Here is a 21,624-nt window from a genome sequence, read left to right on the forward strand (position 1 = left end):
TTTTGTGGTTCAGTCTGCTTGTAGACTGCAGTCCATGGGTCACAAAGAGTCGGACACAACTGAGAGACTGAACTGAACTACTAGTAGAATTTGTAATATTCCGTGGTGGAGATGATTCATTGAACATGGAAAGAAATGAAGTCTTTTTACCACCACTAATATATAACCAACTGTGTGTATATTATATATAAATTGGAGAAGGAAATGGCAACCCACTCCAGTGTTGTTGCTTGGAGAATCACATGAGCCAAGAAGGCTGGCAGGCTATAGTCCATGGGATTGCGTGAGTCAGACACGACTTAACAACTAAACCACCACCGCCATATATATACATATATACACACATACGCACACATATATATGTATAAATATTTGAAGTGCCCTACTGAGAATGAATAAGCAAAACAAGACTTAATTAAAAATGTCAGATTAAGTTGCAGGCAGGATCTTAGAACCATTATAAACACAATGTTTTTTATATATTGGCTTGAGATATTAGGTACAAAAGCATACATAGTATATATAGTTAAATGTTATATGATCTAATCTGCAAAAATTTACTTTCTCATATTGATATCCTTATACATCTTATTCTATTTTAGGTCTATTCAAAATAGTACAGTGATAAAATTGGTCATTCTCTGCCACCGTATCCCAATATTTTTATGTAAGACAAAGTAAGCTTTTTGTATCCAAAATTTGCAGTTTATGGAATTAAGTTTGTTCTCATCTGCCAGGAGTTGAAAAAAATTGGGAGCATTAATCTGCCAAGTTTTGTTTTTGCCTTATTTTTAGTTTCATCTCCATTATATTGAACTAATTGGTAAGAAAAAAAATGTATCTTTCAAGGGCTTCCTATGAGGCCTATAGCACTTGCAGTCCTTTGATCTGGACAGATGTGGCTGCATTTCACTTTCTTCTCTGTAGGTGTCCTAGTCCCTTCAAATGGCCTAGTAGATAGTATCCAACACAACTCCAGGGGCCTTCTCTTCCATGAAGCCTACATCTATTTCCCAGGCAACATTTATGCACTAGTGTCCCTGCAGTGACAAGGAGAGTTGGCCAAGCCCAATGCAATACCATTGTCCTGTCTTGGCCCTAGAGTACCTGCACCCTTGTTCTCAGTTTCCCAGGCAGGAGTCAGATCTCGGCCCACTGTTCTCATCTGCTTGGAGAAAGCAAGCTCTCTCAGTAGATCCTGTGAAATTCTCCCATGAACTTGAGATTAGAAGGTAGCTCACATCACCATTTCCCCAAGTGGACATGGAGATCTCAGTGTAGCAATGGTTCTTTGCATGCAAATGTCAGCTCTTTTATAGCTCTGCGCTGTGTAAGAGTGGGCAAAGATCTTGCTGTAGATTTCTTTGACAATTGCCTAGGAAGATTTAGAATTTCACTTTAGGATTTTATATCCATCGGTCTTGGTGTTAAGGTAAAACTTTCATGTTCGCCACTTTCCAGTGGTTGAACACAGTATTTATTATCAGGGACGAAGAAAGGAGAGAAGAGGGGTAATTTTCTGTATTCGTGCTGTGTTCTTGATTCTACGTCAGCACCTTCACATAGTTGTCTGATTTAATCAACATAACTCTGTGGAATTGTGAATATTCTCCCCAATTTACAGAGGAGGAAATTAACTTTCAAAGAGTAAAGTTTTTAAGGCCACACAGACACTGTGGAAATAGGGCTGCCTGACTGGAAAGCTCCTGTTTTTCTTACTCCGTTGCTGCAGGTAAGACATCTAAATCTAATCACCACTGTCAGTGTAGGCCTGCCTGGTTTATTTCTCAGAGAGTTGCCTTCCTTTTGTAGACTTGGATGTAAGAATGTTTGAGATCATTTCTCCTGCTCATGCTCTTGAACATCGCAAACAATCTTAACATTGGCTGAGTCTTAAAATATATATTAAAATTTTTTTTTTCAGACAATTGATTTTGAAGGTTTCAAGCTGTTTATGAAGACATTCCTGGAAGCCGAGCTTCCTGATGATTTCACAACACACCTTTTCATGTCATTTAGCAACAAATTTCCTCATTCTAGTCCAATGGTAAAAAGTAAGCCTGCTCTCCTCTCAAGTGGTAAGTCTAAGTATTTACTAAAAATGTATATAATGCCAAAACCTCAAAGGGAAATGTCAGTATAAGTTCTCTATAAGATGAGATGATTTGCTTAGAAATTACCTTTGTTGCAGGATTTCTCTTTTCATACTAAGATTGTGCAACTAAACATTAGAGAAAACATACTTTATCATTATTCATCACTTGTCATTACAACATCTTAGAAGTCTATGTTTAGGTAATAATTTTAAGAGATACTTCCATAAAATTTAAGAAAGTGCTGTTTTAAATGACTGGAATATATATAATATCATATATCATATGCCATGTATCATACATCAGTAGTCACAAGGCAGTTATGTCTAGAAAACATAGTATTTAATATCACTGTTCAAATTACCAGTATTCTTTCACATTTTTAGATTTGTAAGCTCAGAGTATTAATTTTTCCTCTTAGATACTTAATTCAATTTTGTCACCATAAGGATGGTTAGTTCTGTTATTAGGTGTAGGTTTTAATGCATTACTACCTGTCACTAATTGTGTCACTCTCCACACAGTCAGGAAAACAGAAATCTCACTATATTACTTCAGGGAATGTGAAACAGGAAACTGGTAAAACAGTGTTGGAGAGTTTGAAAGGCAAAAATGAACACTGAGGCATGCGGAGGTACAACCATGGGAAGCTTATGCCTCCCCCAGCTTGGAGTCATCAAAACCCAGAAGCTAGGAAAGAGGACCTCTTAGAGCCCGAAGGCAGAGTTTGAAGGTGGGGGATTTTGCCTGGCAGATGGTGACCATCAGACTCCTGTGCGGAGGAGCCTTCCTGACAGCCTCTGGTAGCTCAGGGAATCAGAGAGGAGCCCACAGCCCTGGAAGTCAGACCTCTTGCAGCATCACCATGGTCTTTGCAGGACTGAATGGTGGGCTGTAAGCTGCAGACTAGAGGCCAGTTGCTGCTGGAACCAGGTTCTATCAGAGTGAGATGCTGGAGAGATCTAAGAGGAAGTGTAGGTAGAATGGCAGAAACCAAGGCCTTCTCTCTCCTCCCTTCTCTGGTCTCTCTCATGCCCTCTCTGAACCCAGCCAGTTTCCATCAGTCAGTGGAGAAATGTAATCAGCAGTATGTCTCAAACTCTGATCTAGGACTCTTTTAGGCTCCTGAAAAATCCTTGAAGACCCCCAAATGGTTTTGTTTATATGTGTGATATTTATTTCTACTTATCATATTAAAGATGACACAGACTCTGTGACCCCATGGATTGCAGCACGCCAGGCTTCCCTGACCTTCATCATCTTCTGAAGATTGCTCAGACTCATGTCCATTGCAACGGTGATGCCATCCAACCATTTCATCATCTATTGTACCGATCTCTTCCTGCCTTCAATGTTTCCCAGCATCAGGGTTTTTTTCCAGTGAGTCAGTTCTTTGCATCAGGAGGCTCAAGTACTGGAGTTTCAGTTTCAGCATCAGTTCTTCCAAAGAATATGTAGAACTGATTTCCTTTAGAATTGACTGGTTTGACCTCCTTGCAGTCCAAGGAACTCTCAAGAGTCTTCTCCAACAGCACAGTTCAAAAGCATCAATTCTTTGGTGCTCAGCCTTCTTTATGGTCCAACTCTCACATCCATACATGACCACTGGAAAAACTATAGCTTTGACTAGGTGGACTTTTGTTGGCAAAGTAATGTTTCTGCTTTTAACCTGCTGTCTAGGTTTGTCATAACTTTTCTTCAAAGGAGCAAGTATGTTTTAATTTCACGGCTACAGTCATCTTCTAAGTGATTTTGTAGCCAAAAAAAATAGTCTTTCACTGTTCTCACTGTTTCCCCATTGATTTGCCATGAAGTGATGGGACCAGAGGCCATGATCTCGGTTTTTTTAATGTTGAGTTTTAAGCTAGCTTTTTCACCCTCATCTTTCACTTTCATCAAGAGGCTCTTTAATTCCTCTTTGCTTTCTGCCATAAGGGTGGTGTCATCTGCATATCTGAGGTTATTGATATTTCTCCCAGCAATCTTGATTCCAGCTTGTGCTTCATCCAACCTGGCATTTTTCATGATGTACTCTGCATATAAGTTAAATAAGCAGGGTGATAATATACAGCCTTGATATCCCCAATTTGGAATCAGTCTGTTGTTCCATGTCTGGTTCTAACTGTTGCTTCTTTACCTGCATACAGGTTTCTCAGAAGGCAGGTAAGGTCATCTGGTATTCCATCTCTTCAAGAATTTTCTACAGTTTGTTGTGATCCACACAGTCAAAGGCTTTAGCATACTCAATGATGCAGAAGTAGATGTTTTTCTGGAATTCTCTTGCTTTTTCTATGGTTCAGTGGATGTTGGCAATTTGATCTCTGGTTCCTCTGCGTTTTCTAAATCTAGCTTGAACATCTGGAAGTTCTCAGTTGATGTACTGTTGAAGCCTAGCTTGAAGAATTTTGAGCATTACTTTGCTGGCAAAGTGAGATGAGTGCAATTGTGTAGTAGTTTGACATTCTTTGGCATTGCCTTTCTTTGGAATTGGAATGAAAACTGACCTTTTCCAGTCCTGTGGCCACTGCTGAGTTTTCCAAATTTTGTCATATTGTATGTAGCACTTTCACAGCATCATATTTTAGGATTTGAAATAGCTCAGCTGGAATTCCATCACCTCTACTTGCTTTGTTTGTAGTGATGCTTCCTAAGGCATACTTTACTTTGCATTTCAGGATGTCTGGCTCTAGGTGAGTGATCACACCATCTTGGTTATCAGGGTCATTAAGATCTCTTTTGTATAGTTCTTCTGTATATTCTTGCCATCTCTTCTTAATATCTTCTGCTTCTTTTAGGTCCATATCATTTCTGTCCTTTATTGTGCCCATTTTTGCATGAAATATTCCCTTGGATAAACCTGTTAGATGTTGAAAAAAATATCATCTTTATGAAAAATGATTGTTTTCAAGCTAAATAATGAGAAGGTGAACATTATATTACATTGTTACAAATGACTAACATCCAGCTACATAGACAACAGCTGAGCACCCACATTTGCTTCTGTGTTGACATCATATGTCATGTAACCCCCTGAAAACTCCACTGTACCCTCATAAGAAAATGAGAGTGAAAAAAGCAAATGATAGTTCAGAATCCACACTTATACCATTTTGACCTTACACATCCCCTGAGAGAGACTCATGTACCCTATGGGAGCCACAGGTCTAGAGACTTCCTGCCCCGGCATCACAATGTAGAATATCAAAGTGTGGGTAGAGAAGTGAGGGGATCTTTACTAGCTAGTACTCTAATAAATAAAAAGTTTCAAACATGTAATTAAGAAATGATTGAGTCATAAACCAAAATTGGGCAATCTGATAAAGAGTTCACACTGTTAAGTTTTATGCTATACTCCTTCCCTTTCTGTTAAAGAAGTCACATATTTTTCCTTGGGTAATTATGTTGTTCCCTGCTTTTTAAAAACAGATGTATACCTTTCATATGCAATGTTTTGATCCCTTCAAAATATTAAACAATTAATATGCTTATAGCCTTTACCCATCAAATATTTTAGTTCCTCAAATAATTCCCCGTATCTCATGAATTGAGAGGACTCCCCACATTCCCTGGCTCTCTGAGTGAAATTCATTTAGTTTATTCTAATGTATGGTTTCAGCTTACCAGTGTTCTGTGCTGAATATTTTTAAATGGTACAGATTCTTACTTGAATCTAGAGATGTATTCTCTGTTTCATTCTATAAATGGTTTGCACATTCAGACATAGCAAAGTTGTCCCTTATTTAAATTTACATGAGCAAACAATACTGTCCTTGGGTTTTGAAAAAGAAGCGGGAACATTTTATGATATGTTCTCTCTCTGAGTCAACAGATTCAGACTAATTGTGTCAGACTTGGAAGAAAGAGACAAGTTGAATTATTTTGGTATTTTCATAAGAAATTCAAGTCTCAAACCCTCTTTTCTTTAGATAGCATATAGTAAGTACTACATGTAAGGTGCCAAATTTACAAGGAGTAGAGATCAAATGGGATTTCAAAATGGGGAAAAAATAAGGACTAACAGCTTGTACTTCATTTGGGATAATCACACATTCTGCAAAGACCTACTTGAAAGGAATTATAAGGTAGGCTATGTAACTTTCATACCACAAGAATAAATTAAGCCATGATGCCTTTTCAAAGCATGGTCTCCAATTTTAAAACATAGGTACATAGTATCCTTGGTAGCACTCTTTCTCATCCTATGTACTTTTCAGGAAAGTACAAAGACTACCTTTGATAGTCTCTTTTTTTTTTTTTTCTGAGAAATAAAGAACACTAGTAATAAAATTTTCAAGACCTGGGGTAACCTTGACTCAGAAACCATACACACACACACACACACACACACACACACACATATATAAAATTCCTTGAGACTTAAAATAATCTAAGTTATCTACATAAGATATATTCATGTTTGAAAAAAAATCACAAATTATTATTGAATAATCTGGTGCTATAATCTGCTTTGTTGATCGCTCTGAGTTCCTCTGTTTCATCACCACATTACCATCAGGAATATGATAGCCATTCTTGATTATATATAGACTGGATAATAAGGGCTTCTTAACAAGAAGACATACATTTTAAAAGGAAAAACTATTATTCTTGTTAATGAACAATGATCATGTATTTTATAAAAGTAACATATTTAGTTTTTATAGAATAAAATATTTTAAGATAAACATAAATAGGTATAAATATGAGTGTGTAGGTAGTTGTGTTTGTTGAATGCCTAATGCTCCATCTGGCATTTCATGTAGCAGATGATATATTGTTTTGGAACATTTTGTTGCCGTTAAGTGCTTATCACCTATTTCAATATATGATGATTCATTCTGTTGTTCCCATGTTGGACTCTTAGTTTTTGGATGTATCTCCTATGGACCATCTTTCCACCTTTCCCATAACCTCTTCTGCTTCATTGTAAATGCCAAATCCTTAATCCCAAATCTCTACTAGTCCGATGACCCATTTCTCATTTTACACTCTCTAGAATCTATCATTTGAACTATTACCTTTGCAAAACGGTTTTCTCTTTTGGAATCCTTTTTTTTTTTCTTTTCCTGCAAGAGGCTCACAAACTCTCAGTCATGGATCACTATTATAATCCCATATTTCAGTCCTTACGGTTTGAACACAGCATAACCAGGGAGAAATCTCATAAATACACAGATTTTTGCCACTATATATTCCTAACACCGGGTATGTTTTTTCTTTTGATTTTTGCTTGGTGTATAATAATTGCTTTACAAGGCTGTGTTGGTTTCTGCTATACAACGGCATGAATCAGTCATCAGTATACATGTATCCCTTTCTTCTGAGCCGCCCTCCTGGTCTCCATCCCTCCCTCCCTCCAGGTCATCACAGAGCACAGAGCTGAGTTACCTGCACTGTACCACTGCTTCCTGCTGATGCTGCTGCTAAGTCGCTTCAGTCACGTCCGTCTCTGCGACCCCATAGACGGCAGCCCACCAGGCTCCCCCGTCCATAGGATTCTCAAGGCAGTAGTCCTGGAGTGGGTTGCCATTGCCTTCTCCACAGCTTCCTGCTAGCTCTCTATTTTACTCATGGTGGCTGAACACCCACAGGCTTCCCTGGTGGCTCAGTGGTAAAGAATCTGCCTGCCAATGCAAGAGATGCTTGTTCGATCCCTGGTTGGGAAAGATCCCTGGAGAAGAAATGGCAACTCACTCCAGTATTCTTGCCTGGGAAATGCCGTGGACAAGGGAGCCTGGTGGGCTACAGTCCATTGGGTCTCAAAGATGATGGATACAGCTTAGTGACTGAAGAGCAACAGGCTAACACCCAGTATTAGCATGGTCTTAACACCTCTTCAGCTTTAAAAAAAAAACTATTATGAAAAGTATTTATTCTTGTTCCCGTCTCCTAGATCATTAGATTAAACTTTCAAAACCTCCTTTAGTTTATTTGTATCTTTCCCCTCACTCTCAACAGATGACATTTTTTATTCACATCACACACACACACACACACACACACACACACACACACACACACCGCAGGCATTGTCTAACATAAAATGCCTCAATTATTTCTCACGCAATCCAAAACTCTTTATTATCCTTTTGGAGACTATATATTACAATATTCCAGATGGAACCCTTCATCTGAGTGTTCCGTAAAAAATCAAACTAATTGTATCTGAAAATCAAATAATTATATTCTACCAAATCTGCTTCTATACCTATCTTCTTTCTTGGTGAATGGAACCTGAATATTTATCAATTTCCCTACCCAAAAATCTTGGACTCTCCCTACCCTTCACTGCTTTTCTCCTCACGTCTAATTAATTGAAAAGTGCTCTCTGTTACCCATTGTAACTTCTCAAACGTTCTGCCAGCGTCATTTGCTTCATCACTGTGTCGTAGACTTTTAGTTCGCATGACTCCCAGCCAGGCCCTACCCTTCTCTGTGCAAAATGGTTTTTCTAACACAGTAGCGTGATAATATTATTTTGGGGTTCTGGCTTTCACTGTCACCTGGTGGAATGTTTTTTAAACCTTTATTTTCCAAATAAACATAAATCCTAGTTATTTAAAGTCAATTAAAGCAAAGTTCCTTTGCTTTGGGGATGGTACAGGAGAGGTCTGAGTACAGGGAAGTCCTAATCTTTCTGCCTCCGTCCTACCCCCTCATCCCCCACTTCCCCAGGCTGGATACACCCCCTTCCGAAGTGCCCTTGCTGAGCCTCCAGGGCCTGGGCAGGACAGTTAAGAAGGTGACAAAGTCTGAGTTTCATAGCATTAAGTCCACGCCATGAGCTTCCCTTGTGGATCGGCTGATAAAGAATCCGCCTGCAATGCAGGAGACCTGGGTTCAATACCTGGGTTCGGAAGATCCCCTGGAGAAGGGAAAGGCTACCCACTCCAGTATTCTGGCCTGGAGAATTTCATGGATTGTATAGTCCATGGGGTCGCAAATAGTCGGACACAACAGACTGACTTTCACTTTACTTCACTTCAAGCCCATGCCATGAAGCTTGCAGGAGTTTTCCCAGATGCCACTAGTGGTAGAACCCATCTGCCAATGCAGGAGACCTAAGAGATACATGTTCTATCCCTGGGTTGAGAAGATCCGCTGGAGGAAGGCATGGCAAGGCACTCCAGTATTCTTGACTGGAGAATCCCATGGACAGAGGAACCTGTTGGGCTACAGTCCATGGAGTCGCAAAGAGTTGGGCATGACTGAGTGAGCACACACGCATGCACGCACATGCAGCTTGCATAGTCTGCCTCTAGCCCTCATTCTCTGTCTCCTTGCCCCATGCACCCAGATCCTTTTCATGTCCAACTGTTAGCTTTGACTTAACACGTGCTTTGCTTACTCAGGACTCTGAACTTTTCTGCATGATGTTTCTTCTGCCCTTATTTCAAAGCACACCCATTTCCTTCATGTCTCAGAGAGTGCTTCATTCTAATTCAGAAGGGTATGCTGTGCTCCGTATTAGGGATGCAGTGATGGGAGAGATGGGGTCCCTAGAGAGTGCAGCTGGGAAGCACCCTTGTAAAAGATCCCACCATCTGCTGCTTGCAGGATAGCTGGCGTATCCCTGCCCATCTCCAGCTCCCACCTGTGACTGTTGTCGCATATGCGTTCCTAGAATTAACCCATTTCAGCTAAATTTTATTTCTTTTTGTGTAAGATAGCAATTCACAGTAGATATTTGTAACATTTGTAACATTCCTTTCTCTAAGAATAGAGCAAGTAGAAGAAGAGGTTGCATGGTTTATTAGATGCTTCAAACACTCATTCCATATATTCCTGTGGGCTCCCAGGCTCCAAAATATTAACTTTATAACAGTATACATTCTGTATTAGCCATCAGTTCAGTTCAGTCGCTCAGTTGTGTCCGACTTTTTGTGACCCTATGGACTGCAGCACGCCAGGCCTCCCTGTTCATCACCAACTCCTGGAGTTTACTCAGACTCATGCCTATTTAAATCAATGATGCCATCTAACCATCTCATCCTCTGTCATCCCCTTCTCCTCCTGCCTTCAATCTTTCCCAGCATCAGGGTCTTTTCAAATGAGTCAGCTCTTCGCATCAGGTGGCCAAAGTATTGGAGTTTCAGCTTCAACATCAGTCCTTTCAATGAACATTCAGGACTGATTTCCTTTAGGATGGACTGGTTGGATCTCCTTGCAGTCCAAGGGTCTCTCAAGAGAGAGAGAGTTCAAAAGCATCAATTCGTTGGTGCTCAGCTTTCTTTATAGTCCAACTCTCACATCCTTACACGACTACTGGGAAAAACTTAGCTTTGACTAGAGGGACCTTTTTTGGCAAAGCAATGTCTCTGCTTTTTAATATGCTGTCTAGGTTGGTCATAACTTTTCTTCCAAGGAGTAAGTGTCTTTTAATTTCTGGCTGTGGTAACCATCTGCAGTGATTTTGGAACCCCCCAAAAATAAAGTCTGCCACTGTTTCCACTCTTTCTCCATCTATTTGCCATGAAGTGATGGGATCTATGGCTTATTAGCCACATATTGTATAAGATTTAGGTGGTTATTTCTTATTGGTTGTTTTATAGGGTACAAAGAGAACATGTTCCTAGCATCCTTTAAATCAGATCATGCAGTGAATTGACCAGTTGTGCTATTTAATTATTCATTTTACCATTCATTAATTCATGCATACATTCATTTTTAAAAACACATTTTGTGCCAGGAATTCCATAAGAAAACAGAGGACCCTTTAGAGTCAGGGAGAAAAAACAGGCAGTTAGGCGATCAATTATCTAACAGCAAAAGAAGTGCTGCACCCTATTTATCAGGAATGTCTGAGAATTGAACCATAAATTAAACATATCCAGGTTAGCTAGAGGTAGGGGTAGGGATGGGTGGGAATGGATTGGGAGTTCCAGGAATAGGAAGCAACCTATACATTTCTCTTTACATATGAAAATCATGTCCCGTCACAGTACAGAGCACAAATTTAAGATGGTCGATATTTATTTATTCAAAAATTTGTATTGATCACTTACAATGTGCCAGATACTGTTAAAATTACTGGGAGTACATCAGTGACCAAAACAGAACTAACCCTCCCATAGTCACTTATGTTCTAGTGGGGAAAGAAAGGCTAATAAAAAAGTTAAAAACAAATTATATCAGGTTGGATGGTAATGAGGGCTTTTGGCAACAATGAATCAGAAACTGTGGGTAGAGACTGAAGATGAATGGAAGTCCTAGGTTTCTCATTGTTGATTGAAACTGGGTTGAGGGTCAGAAGGAGGTAATTTTTGATGGTGCCAGAGTGGATAGTAGTCATGACTTTGAAAGTATTGGGCTCAGCCTGGAGATAGGGTTGCGGGGGTAATTCTGGCAGGATGAGAGTCCTGATGGCCTTTGGAGTGGGCAGGAAGGTAGGCTTTTTGGGCACCCTGAGAGATGTAGGCTGGGCCTTGACTCATTTAGACTGGGGCAGACGACATGACCAGAGCGCAGATGAGCTGGGTGGCCAGGATCCCATGGTGGAGAGGGTTGTCCATCATGCTGTGTTTTGAATTTTATCCAGAAGAAAGTGGAGAGCCATACAAAGGATGTAAGGCAGAAAATAACCACTGTCAGGGGTGTGGAGGCTATCATGAAGGCAGATGAGGTTGATAGTATAAAAAAGATTGAGAATAATAAAAACCATTTCTGACAAACGTTAAGGTACTTTTAATCTTGGGTCCCCTCTCATTGCCCGTTTGATGTGGCCACGGTTAGTGGATTTGTGCTGTGATGCTCCATTATCAATAATGGTATTTCGCTCTTTTCATATTGTCTGCATAACCAAAGAGTCATACCACAAGGGCTTGTTTTAGACAGAAAAGATGAAGCAAATCATTTTAGTTCTTAAGGAGGTTAATCAACTTAAGAACAGAAAATTGTATAGTGAAAATGAGGTACTTAAACTTTGGGAAAATGTTCCTTCGCCAAATGACCTTGCTGAATGTTCTTGCCAGAAGACGCACTTTGTTAATTGTGCTGAGAAGAAAGTATTACTCTTATCAGGACTGTCTTAAGGATATTCAGTGTATGTGTGTGTTTGTGTGTGTTGACTGTAAAGTAATTTTATAGGTCTTTTGTGTCTCATAAGCTATTCAGTTTCCACCATGCAAACAGAGGCAGGGCAGTTGCCCCCAAACACAAGCTGAACACAGTACATGGCCCATATAACTATGAGATGGATAGATTCTCGGCACACAGTAGGCTATTTTAAATATATTTGTGCATTTATTAATGCAGATATACTTTATTGATAATAATGATTACAGTCTGTGCAGTTTATGTGCCTACTTAACAAATGCTTTAGAAATAAAGATAAAAGAATTTTTATCCACTGGCCAACTAGCATTTATATATCAACCATTACATTTTTCGTACCTCTATAGTACCAAATTCAGTCTTCTAATTAGTATTGTTAGTAGTAGTAATGCTTATGTTATTTTACTCCAATAAATCTTTGATCCTGAAACCCTATAAGGGCAATATAGTATTTATTAGTTTACAGAGCCTCAAATCAATCATGGGTATCATTTACTTGTGATGTGTTCTAAAAATATTTAGTAGCAAGCTAGAAAATATGCCATGATGTTGGGTATTTGCTTTTATCCGCTAGAACGGAAGCCCTATGAAAATAGGATTTTTATCTGCTTTGTTCAATATTTCATCTCCAGTGCCTAGAACCTAGTTTTCCATGAATAACACCGAAGGTCTTTAATATTTATTTAGGTTTGGGACTTCCTTGGTGGCTCAGCAGTAAAGAATCCACCTACCAATGCAAGAGGCAGTTTTAATCCCTGTAGAAGGAAATGGCAACCAACTCCAGTATTCTTGCCTGGGAAACCCAGAGAGCTTGGCGGCCTACAGTCCATGGGCTTGCAAAAGAGTCAAACGTGACTTAGTGACTAGATAACAACAGCATGCTTATAAAGGACATGCTAGTTGTATACCCATGAAAAAACACAGTTAAATGAAAAGAAAAATCATTCATAATCCATTTCCCTATGAGAAAATGTAGGTAAAGATTTGGTAAATATGTATTTTTATGTGTGCATGCTTATACATGCAAGCCAGTGTATACAGTCTTACGAACATGTATTAAGTGGATGGCCCAAGGACAGATCTGAATGGAAAGTGAACATTTAAGAGCTCTCAGCCATGGCTAGGATTTCTAATTTCCTTCCAGAAGTTTATGAAATAATCAATGTAGGTACTCTCGAGAGTCTTGAAAAGCAGAGTCTTAAAAGGTCATTTATTGAGAGGCAGGAGACAGATTTCACTGATTTAGTTTTTGCTCTCTAGTGCCACAAAAGTACACTTAAAGCTTGAAATAATCCTGCATCGGGTTGCCTTTTAAGTTGTGGGTGCACAACTGGTCTTTGTTTTCTTGAATGCAAAATGGAAATAATGTCTGTCTTACTGGGTCCTGTGAGACTCAAAAATGTAATTTACATTAACAATGCCAGCTATTACTGTTATTCACAAACAGGTCATTTTTCTGTGTTTCAGTTTGCAAATACAGAAGAAAGATCAAATTCAATGTGTTTTTCTTTCCTCCTTACAATATCATACATCCAGAAAGAGTATAGTAAAATTTAAAGAGTATTATTAGGGACTTCTCTGGGTGGTACAGTGGATAAGAATCTGCCTGGCAACGCAGGGAACCTGGGTTCGATTCCTGGTCCAGGAGGATCCCATATGCCATGGACTCAACCCATGGGCCCCAAATACCGAGCCAGTGCTCTAGAGCCTGAGAACCACAGCTGCTGAAGCCTTGTGGGCCTTGGAGCCGAGGCTTAGCCAAAAGAGAAGTGCCACATGAGAAGCCTGTACACCGTAACTAGAGAGGAGCCCCCACTCACCTCAACTAGAGAAAAGCCTGCATGCAGCAGTGAAGACCCAGCGCAGCCAGATTAGTTAATTATTTCATTAAAAATAAAAAGTATCATTGAGATTTCATTTTAATGTGACAAATATAGGAATTTTAGTAACATGACTTTTCACATGTGGTGGTCTAATTCCCTCACTTAGAGTATATTTAAGGAACTGAGATGAATTCAACCAACTCTCGATACACTGCCTGTGGATGTAGTGTGTTGCCTGCACTGTGGTTGCCACTAGCTCAAGGTAGCATTGAAATCTAAATTTAACAAGCAGTTAAAACAGTTCAGTTCTTTATCCAAATACCAGCCACATCTCACGCTCTAACAACTGTGTGTGGCTAATAGCACTGTATTAAACAAGGCAATGGTTAGAACATATCTATCATTGCAGAATATTATACTGGTCAGGACTGATAGAAAAGTCTTATTTTTACTGCTTTTTGAGAAGAGCCCAAAGTTTGAAATTAGATGTGCTTGCATGCTCAGTCACTGAGTCGTGTCCAACTCTTTGTGACCCTAGGGATTGTAGCCCACCAGGCCGCTCTGTCCATGGGATTTTGCGGGCAGATTTTTGTGGCAAAATCCAGAGCGGATGGCCATTTCCTCCTGCAGGTGATCTTCCTGTCTCAGGAACTGAACTCGAATCTCCTGTGTCTTCTGCATTGCCCGGAAGATTCTTTACCACTGACCCACCTGGGAAGCCTCGATATGTGATTATACTATGTGACAAATTGCTTGAGAAGCCTGACAAATTTCTGCAAATTGAACCAGTATAAAAACTGGAAAAAACAAATTACCAGAGTGTTTTCTTGGGTAATAACTTTAGAATTTTAATTTGCATTATTAGTTTTGAATATTTCATTTTAATAGAGGAAGGGAAATAATGGAGATAACACTACCGTTTTCATTATCTGGAATGCTAGTGTTTGAAAATAAAATAAACTGGAGCAGAGACAGTAATTGAACATGTACCAAAACTGATTTGCTAATAATTGAACCTTGAGACTGGAATTAAATGTATCTATTAAAACAGAACCTTTAAAGTCATTGTTTCAAGAAATGGAGTATCCGTATCAGAATACAGTGAAAATAAGGTGTTTGAAGAATTTGTTAGTTATAAACAATATCCAATGTGACTAATGCTAATTATTTTTGTACTTAAAACTTTGCAGAGAATGTTTATATATGTGTGTATGTATACACATATATAAAATCATCATAAAAGCAGAAAAATGCCATCAGAGTACAATTTAATTATTCCCAATAAAACCAATAGACTCTAATTACCATGCCTATTTTTCACTTTATTTTGTACTTTGTTGTACCTTGTAATATGTATTATATATGTATAGCTATATATGGGTCTGTGGACATAAATGACATGTGTGTAGGTGTATACACTTCACTTTTGTGGGGAAATATTTAAAGAAGCATAACCTTGGGCAAATCAGAGAATGTGTGAATTTGGGTGTCAATCACATGATCTTCAGAACTAAATATTGACCACTTGAGGCAAAACAAACACACAGTGCTTTTATACCTAGCTTCACGTATAGTTCCAATTGTGAAGAGGGAGTTTCACCAGTGATTGGATGGGTTAGAGTGGGCTTTATTAAAGGGAAGTAGACTTTTGAGCCTCTTCTTCAGAGGCTATTACTGCTATAGAGAAGTGCAAATTTCCATTTACCATCTCACTTCATTGAGATGCTGTAGGCAGGAAACCAGGCTTTCTATGTTCATTTTCCATTTGCGCGGTCTCCTGTATTTTCTGTATAACCCTTAGCACAAACTGCTTAAAAGGAAAAACACTTTTCTTCAGGGAAGTGAACTTTCTGAGAGATGAGTAAGTACTGGGAAAGACCTACAGCAAAATTTAGGGACAGGAAAAAAATTTTTACAGGGTAGAGTACAGATGTAAAAATAACCTCTGTGAAGACGGATTGAGGCTCTATGACCTGTTTTCAAAATATTAAATGAAAAAATAAACATTTCATCACATAAGAAAAAGTGGGCTGATCTAAGGGAGAGGGTTGGGGCAAGAACCATCCCAAGCTTCTTTAATGCAATACCTCAAGATTTAGTAGTCCAGCTCTCTATATTTTTTGTTGTTGTAAAGTAATTGTGAAAAAGGCCTTTGACATTTTATTTGTTTTCTCTGATACACCCTGTAAATCTTTGCAAAAAGTATACATTTTGCCTCTCAAATTTAGCTGAAATTGGGCTTAAGGAAAATTGGGTTAGTTATTCATTGTGTGTTGTCATATATGCCCATAATTTCTTTTTTAATAACTTTTAAATTCCTTTAAATGTGAAATTATAATGCAATTCAAGGCATCATAAAACTTTTAGTTTACAACATATCATGAATTGCAAATGGCAAGTAGTCATTTTGTCAAGCAGAAACAATCTTAGTAGAGTAACATGTTTCTTGACCAAAAGTAGTATTAAATTTCAATTATACATTTATGTTCGTGTTCAGTATGTACATGACATACAAGAAAGGCAAGCACAGAGGGATCGGGCGGAGAGGGAGGTGGGAGGGGGGATCGGGATGGGGAATACATGTAAAACCATGGCTGATTCTTGTCAATGTAAGACAAAAACCACTACAATATTGTAAAGTAATTAGCCTCCAACTAATGAAAAAAAAAAAAGAAAAAGAAAAAAGAAAGGCAAGCAGAAAACTATGATAGTCATATTCTCCAAATTTTTGTGTTCAGTATTATGAAAACTGATACGGAGATACATTAACCTTTGTTTTATAAATACAGATAGTCATAAATGAAAATATGTAAGTGAAAATGGATACATTTTGGCTTTCTTGCAGATCAATGTGACAACACACACTTTTTATTCTTTCTTGTTTTGTGCTGAATTGTAGTGTAAAAGAGTTAAATGTAACTGATTAAAGCATTTCAGTGCCATAAAGGGGGAGCGTGGAAGAGAGGATTAGCTCATCACGCAGGATGAGTTAGGTCATAGTTTATCCAACCGTAATTCAAGTGCTGTGTTCTCCAAGTCTGGAAGTTATGGCCATGTGAAGGATCAGTGCCAAAATATCTTTTATCATAGACTGAAACTGCTTATTCCTGCAGCTGGTGAGGCTTTAGATGGTTAGTTAGAAGTAGTCGGATATTTTCTTTTTAAAGCTCAGGATTGTCTTCTATTCTCTGCCCTTGGTTTATAAAAGTGACCATATTACTTTGTATTAGATATACAGTGACACTTTTGTCAAGGGGGGAAATCAATTTATAATGTATGTATTTGTGTGTGTGTGTGTGTGTGTGTGTGTGTGTATATATCTTTTTCAATAACGGTAAACAGAAGTAGCATTAAGGTGAAGCATAGAGGTATATTTGAAATAAGGCTTTGGTGAAAATGAAAGATATAAAGCACTGTTTTACAAACTGGGGCTTGTGGCCCATAATGAGCTCAACTTAAGGGGTCTTTGACAAAAGAATTTTAAGAATGAAATAGAAGAGAATAGGTTAACAGAGGAAAGAAAATATTGGCACATTTAGGAAACCTATTAGTATGTGTGTGTATTTGTGCTGGATTAAGATATAAATTGTTTTTCTTACTTTTTCTTCCTATTAGCCTTGAACAAAAATAGTCTGTAAGCTATTAGTATAGACTAAAGGGGACAAATTTGCTAGTTATGAAACTCTGGCAATTCATTTCACTAAGGTTGTTTCTCATCTGTAAAATGGTAATAATGCAGTCTCCTTCACAGGGTTAGTGGGAGAGTTAAGTAAAATGATGCTACATGTTCAAGTGCCCAGCATGGTTCCTGTTACGTATCATACACTCAGTAAATGACACATTTTCTTAGTAGTAACCTTGTTACTACTAAACTAACTTCTGACTTTTCATAATGCATGAAATTGTATTCCTGGATACCTTGAAATGGCTGAAGGAAATGACAGGTATTTTATCAAAGTTACACATGGAAGAAAATAAACTAGAGCAAGAGATGTTAGGTTGAGGTGTGCTGGTGAATGACAGATGAATGACAGGCTTTTAGACAGTATTTGGTTAAGGTTATTCCTTCCATTCCAGTAACTCCTGGTTGATTTAGGAACCTTGAAGCCATTCACCCCATTAGCCATCTCACCCTCATACTTTTCATATGACCAAATAGACCTCAAAGGATAATTGAGGTATACCTTGTCAGATGCACATGGTCTTGTTTCAGAGGCTTCTCTCATAAGATGGAACTATTTATTGTGAAAAGGTTTCAGCTTAATTATCATCATCCACATAATCTGCAGTCATCAGCTCTTATGAATAGGCAATCAAGTTCACTACCCTTGTCTTGGAATAGGCACAATGAATAGGTGTCAGAAATAAAGTATGGACCGTTTTTAAACTACAGTTGTGTAGTCTTACCTCGCTAATGAAATCTGTTATGTTTATCCAGATTTTTTATATGTTCTTTTTCTCTCTTACCCATGGAAAGATTCATGGATGGCAAAAACGATGCCTTTTGCATGATTGGACATAAATACATGTTTTTATGTATGAATGATACCTGGTTGTCAGTATATAAATCATATTGTGACAGATTCACATTTCCTCAGTTGTTTTTTTTCTTTTTAATGAAAGACCATTTTTCAGTCTTCCCAAATGATTTACAGCTGCCACTGCCTAAAGTGGAGAAAGGTGGAGTAGGGAAGTAGTTCTTCATGCTTTGGATTCTGTCCACCAGCCAACCCTGGGCAACAGAATTCTGACCCACATACCCTCCAGTGGGTCTGCGGAGCAGCCCCAGTGTCCCTGAATGCCAGAGATCTCTCCATTACTTAAAAGAGTCATGGAATGTCTGTCTCCGTTATACTAGTACCAGAGGTTTGGGTTATTTGATGACTAAGAAATATACAGTTCTTTATATGGTCTATGCATTATCTCTCCATTTCCTTTTTTGTTTGTTTGTTTGAGAGCACTGTGAATTTAAGTATGTAAAGACAAATGTTCTTTTTTCCAGGTCTGAAAATGAATAAAGGTGCCATCACCCCTCCTCGTACTTCTCCAGCAAACACGTGTTCCCCGGAAGTGATCCATCTGAAGGATATAGTCTGTTACCTGTCTCTCCTGGAAAGAGGAAGACCTGAGGATAAGCTGGAGTGTATGTGCACCTTCACTTAATTTACTTCTCATGATTGGGGTGGGGGAAGGGGCTAGATATTGACAAACTTAAAATTGTTTCTACTATGGTTTCCTACATTCTTATTAAATGAAGTGACCTTGGTTATTAATAATAAAAAATCCTTCAACAGAAAATCAGACAGTTAAAAGATATTAAGAATCTATCTCAATTTTAGGTTATTATTGATCAAGGTCCATTTATTACAGAGTACTTCTTGAATATGTTTATCAATTGACCTATTTTTTTAATTTGCTCAATTTGTTAACCAGGTTATGTCGAAAAGTATCTTTGTGTTCTTTTGAAAAAACGCTTACTTCTAATATATAAAAGATCTTTTCATTAGTCAGAAAGAGGGCTCAGTTCATTATATACAGTTAACCTGAGCCTTTCTCTTTGGAAATCTTCCTTGAAACCTTCTGCACTAAGTTTCTTTGCCAGGAACAAATAATATCTTAAATGCCAAATATGAGAGTTTCATTTCTAGAAATTGACTCTGAATATTATAATTAAAGAATAGCTATTTTCCTTCTAGCATGTAGCAGGCATTTCTGATAGAGAATTTCAATCTAGTTGAAAGGAAATGCTATCTCTTCAATAAAATACAGTTACTGGGCTCTCTCTGGTGGCCGACTGTACTCATTGCAAGGCAGGAAAATACTTTTTTTAAACCTTTTCTGTAAGCCCAATCATTTAATAATCTATTCTGTCTGTAAAGTCCTTGCTACATAGAGAGCTGGTGGTTTGTTCGGTAATCTGATTAGCCTGGTTATATTGGATAGCATTAAAATGAATTAAACATTCTTGCTACTGGAATGATAGTAAAAACAATGAATCCTAAATTTGATATTTCTAAATTAAATATAGAATATTATGACAGCTCAGAATTATGGTTAGGTAGCATGCTTGGTTAAATTTAATGATAACTTTTTTATAATATTTCTGTTACTAATAAAGAATTTAATATATGATTATTTAAGTCACACCTGCTTAGGTTATGAATAAACCATATTAATATCATTCTTTAAATACATATTTATTAGTTCTAAATGTTGAATATTTGCATTTCAAGATTTATTTGTATTCCTAAGAACCTGTAGAAATCTCTCTCATTCCAAAATAAATATTAATGTTTAGTGAATTTCTATTGAAGTAGAGGCCAGCAAGAAAGTTTTCTCAGGTGTTATCAGGACCAGGTTTGGGATGATTTTAAAACTCCAAAGACAAATATTCTAATCCAGGTCTGAGAATGAATAAAGACAACATCACTTCTCCCAACATGGTCTTTCTGTTCCAGTTTAATTATTTTTAGGTCAACTAGAAGTATTTTGTTTTTAAGGTAGAATTCCTAAGAGCTATGTTTTGGTATGTTTTAAGTTCTCTGTTTGAATCTTTGAATCCATAGTCTTTGTCTGCTATTGCAAGGCAGACTGTTAACCCAGGAGTGACTCAAAAACATTTGATGAATCAAGTCAAACCTGACCTGCCACTTACCTTTCTTCAGTGTTATCAATCCCCTTCTCTCGGTTCTTTGAGTTTTCCAGCTCTTTTTTGAGCTTATAACTTTCAGTTGCATTTTTTTTTTTTGTCTTAACCATATCTTTAGATTTTCCTCATAGATAAATCTGTTAGCTCTTGACATTACTGCTGTGGTTTTCACCAGGGCTGCAAAGTAAATGCATTTCCATTTCAGAAGCACATGAAGGTACCAGCTATGCTGTGGTTTTCTTCTCTACCACCTTCAGGTTTGGAGGACCTTCACCTGGTTCTTACTCATCTGGACCTTGTGTTTCTGTCTGTTTTTTAAATGCCAGTGCTTGGATCCTTGCTCTACCAATTAAATCAGACACCGTTTCTTTCACGTACTTCCCTAGCCATGTACTTATACATCCTCCCTTTGATAGTTGCATGTTTACACATTCCTAACATTCATATGTTGTGTTACAGATTCTGAAAAGTTTTTCAGCAAGTTTTTAAAAAAAATTTGATGGTTGTTAATTTGTGTGCCTGTGTACTTAGTCACTCAGTTGTGTCCGACTCTTTGAGACCCCACGGACTGTAGCCCCTAGGCTCTTCTGTCCATGGCATTTCCCAGGCAGTAACACTGCAGTGAATTGCCGTTTCCTTCTCCAGGGGATCTTCCCAACCCAGGAATCGAAACAGCATCTCCTGCAGCTCCTGCCCTGCAGGCGGATTCTTTATCATTGAGCCATCAAAGAAATCCCTGGAGGTTAATTTAATACATACTTATTTCCGAAATGGTTATGACTTATCAAACACAATATATACTAGAGAGAAGAAACTAAGAAAATTAAAATGAACACAAAAGTGCATATGATGAAGCAACTGATATAATTAACTTTTGCAGCTGAGTGTTGTTTTGGAATGTCAGTTTTCCAGTAGCTAAGTAATAAAGGAGTAGAGACACATTGCCTTAGGTCAGAGATTCTTGAACTTTATCATATGTAAGAATTACCTGCAGAACTTATGAACA

The 21,624-nt window shown here is 38.1% G+C and overlaps 1 protein-coding gene across 8 annotated transcripts in view; it reads left to right on the forward strand.

The window, feature by feature from the left end:
* Positions 1 to 21,624, forward strand: part of DGKB (diacylglycerol kinase beta) — an 824,229-nt gene that overhangs the window by 178,595 nt on the left and 624,010 nt on the right. For all 8 annotated transcript variants that reach the window (XM_070470763.1, XM_070470758.1, XM_070470752.1 and 5 more), the window contains 2 exons: positions 1,925 to 2,078; positions 18,972 to 19,112. In XM_070470763.1, the coding sequence (XP_070326864.1) occupies positions 1,925 to 2,078; positions 18,972 to 19,112 (295 nt within the window). The remainder of the gene's footprint in view (positions 1 to 1,924; positions 2,079 to 18,971; positions 19,113 to 21,624) is intronic.

The sequence above is a fragment of the Odocoileus virginianus genome, chromosome 1 (assembly GCF_023699985.2).
Source record: "Odocoileus virginianus isolate 20LAN1187 ecotype Illinois chromosome 1, Ovbor_1.2, whole genome shotgun sequence".
NCBI lineage: Eukaryota > Metazoa > Chordata > Mammalia > Artiodactyla > Cervidae > Odocoileus > Odocoileus virginianus.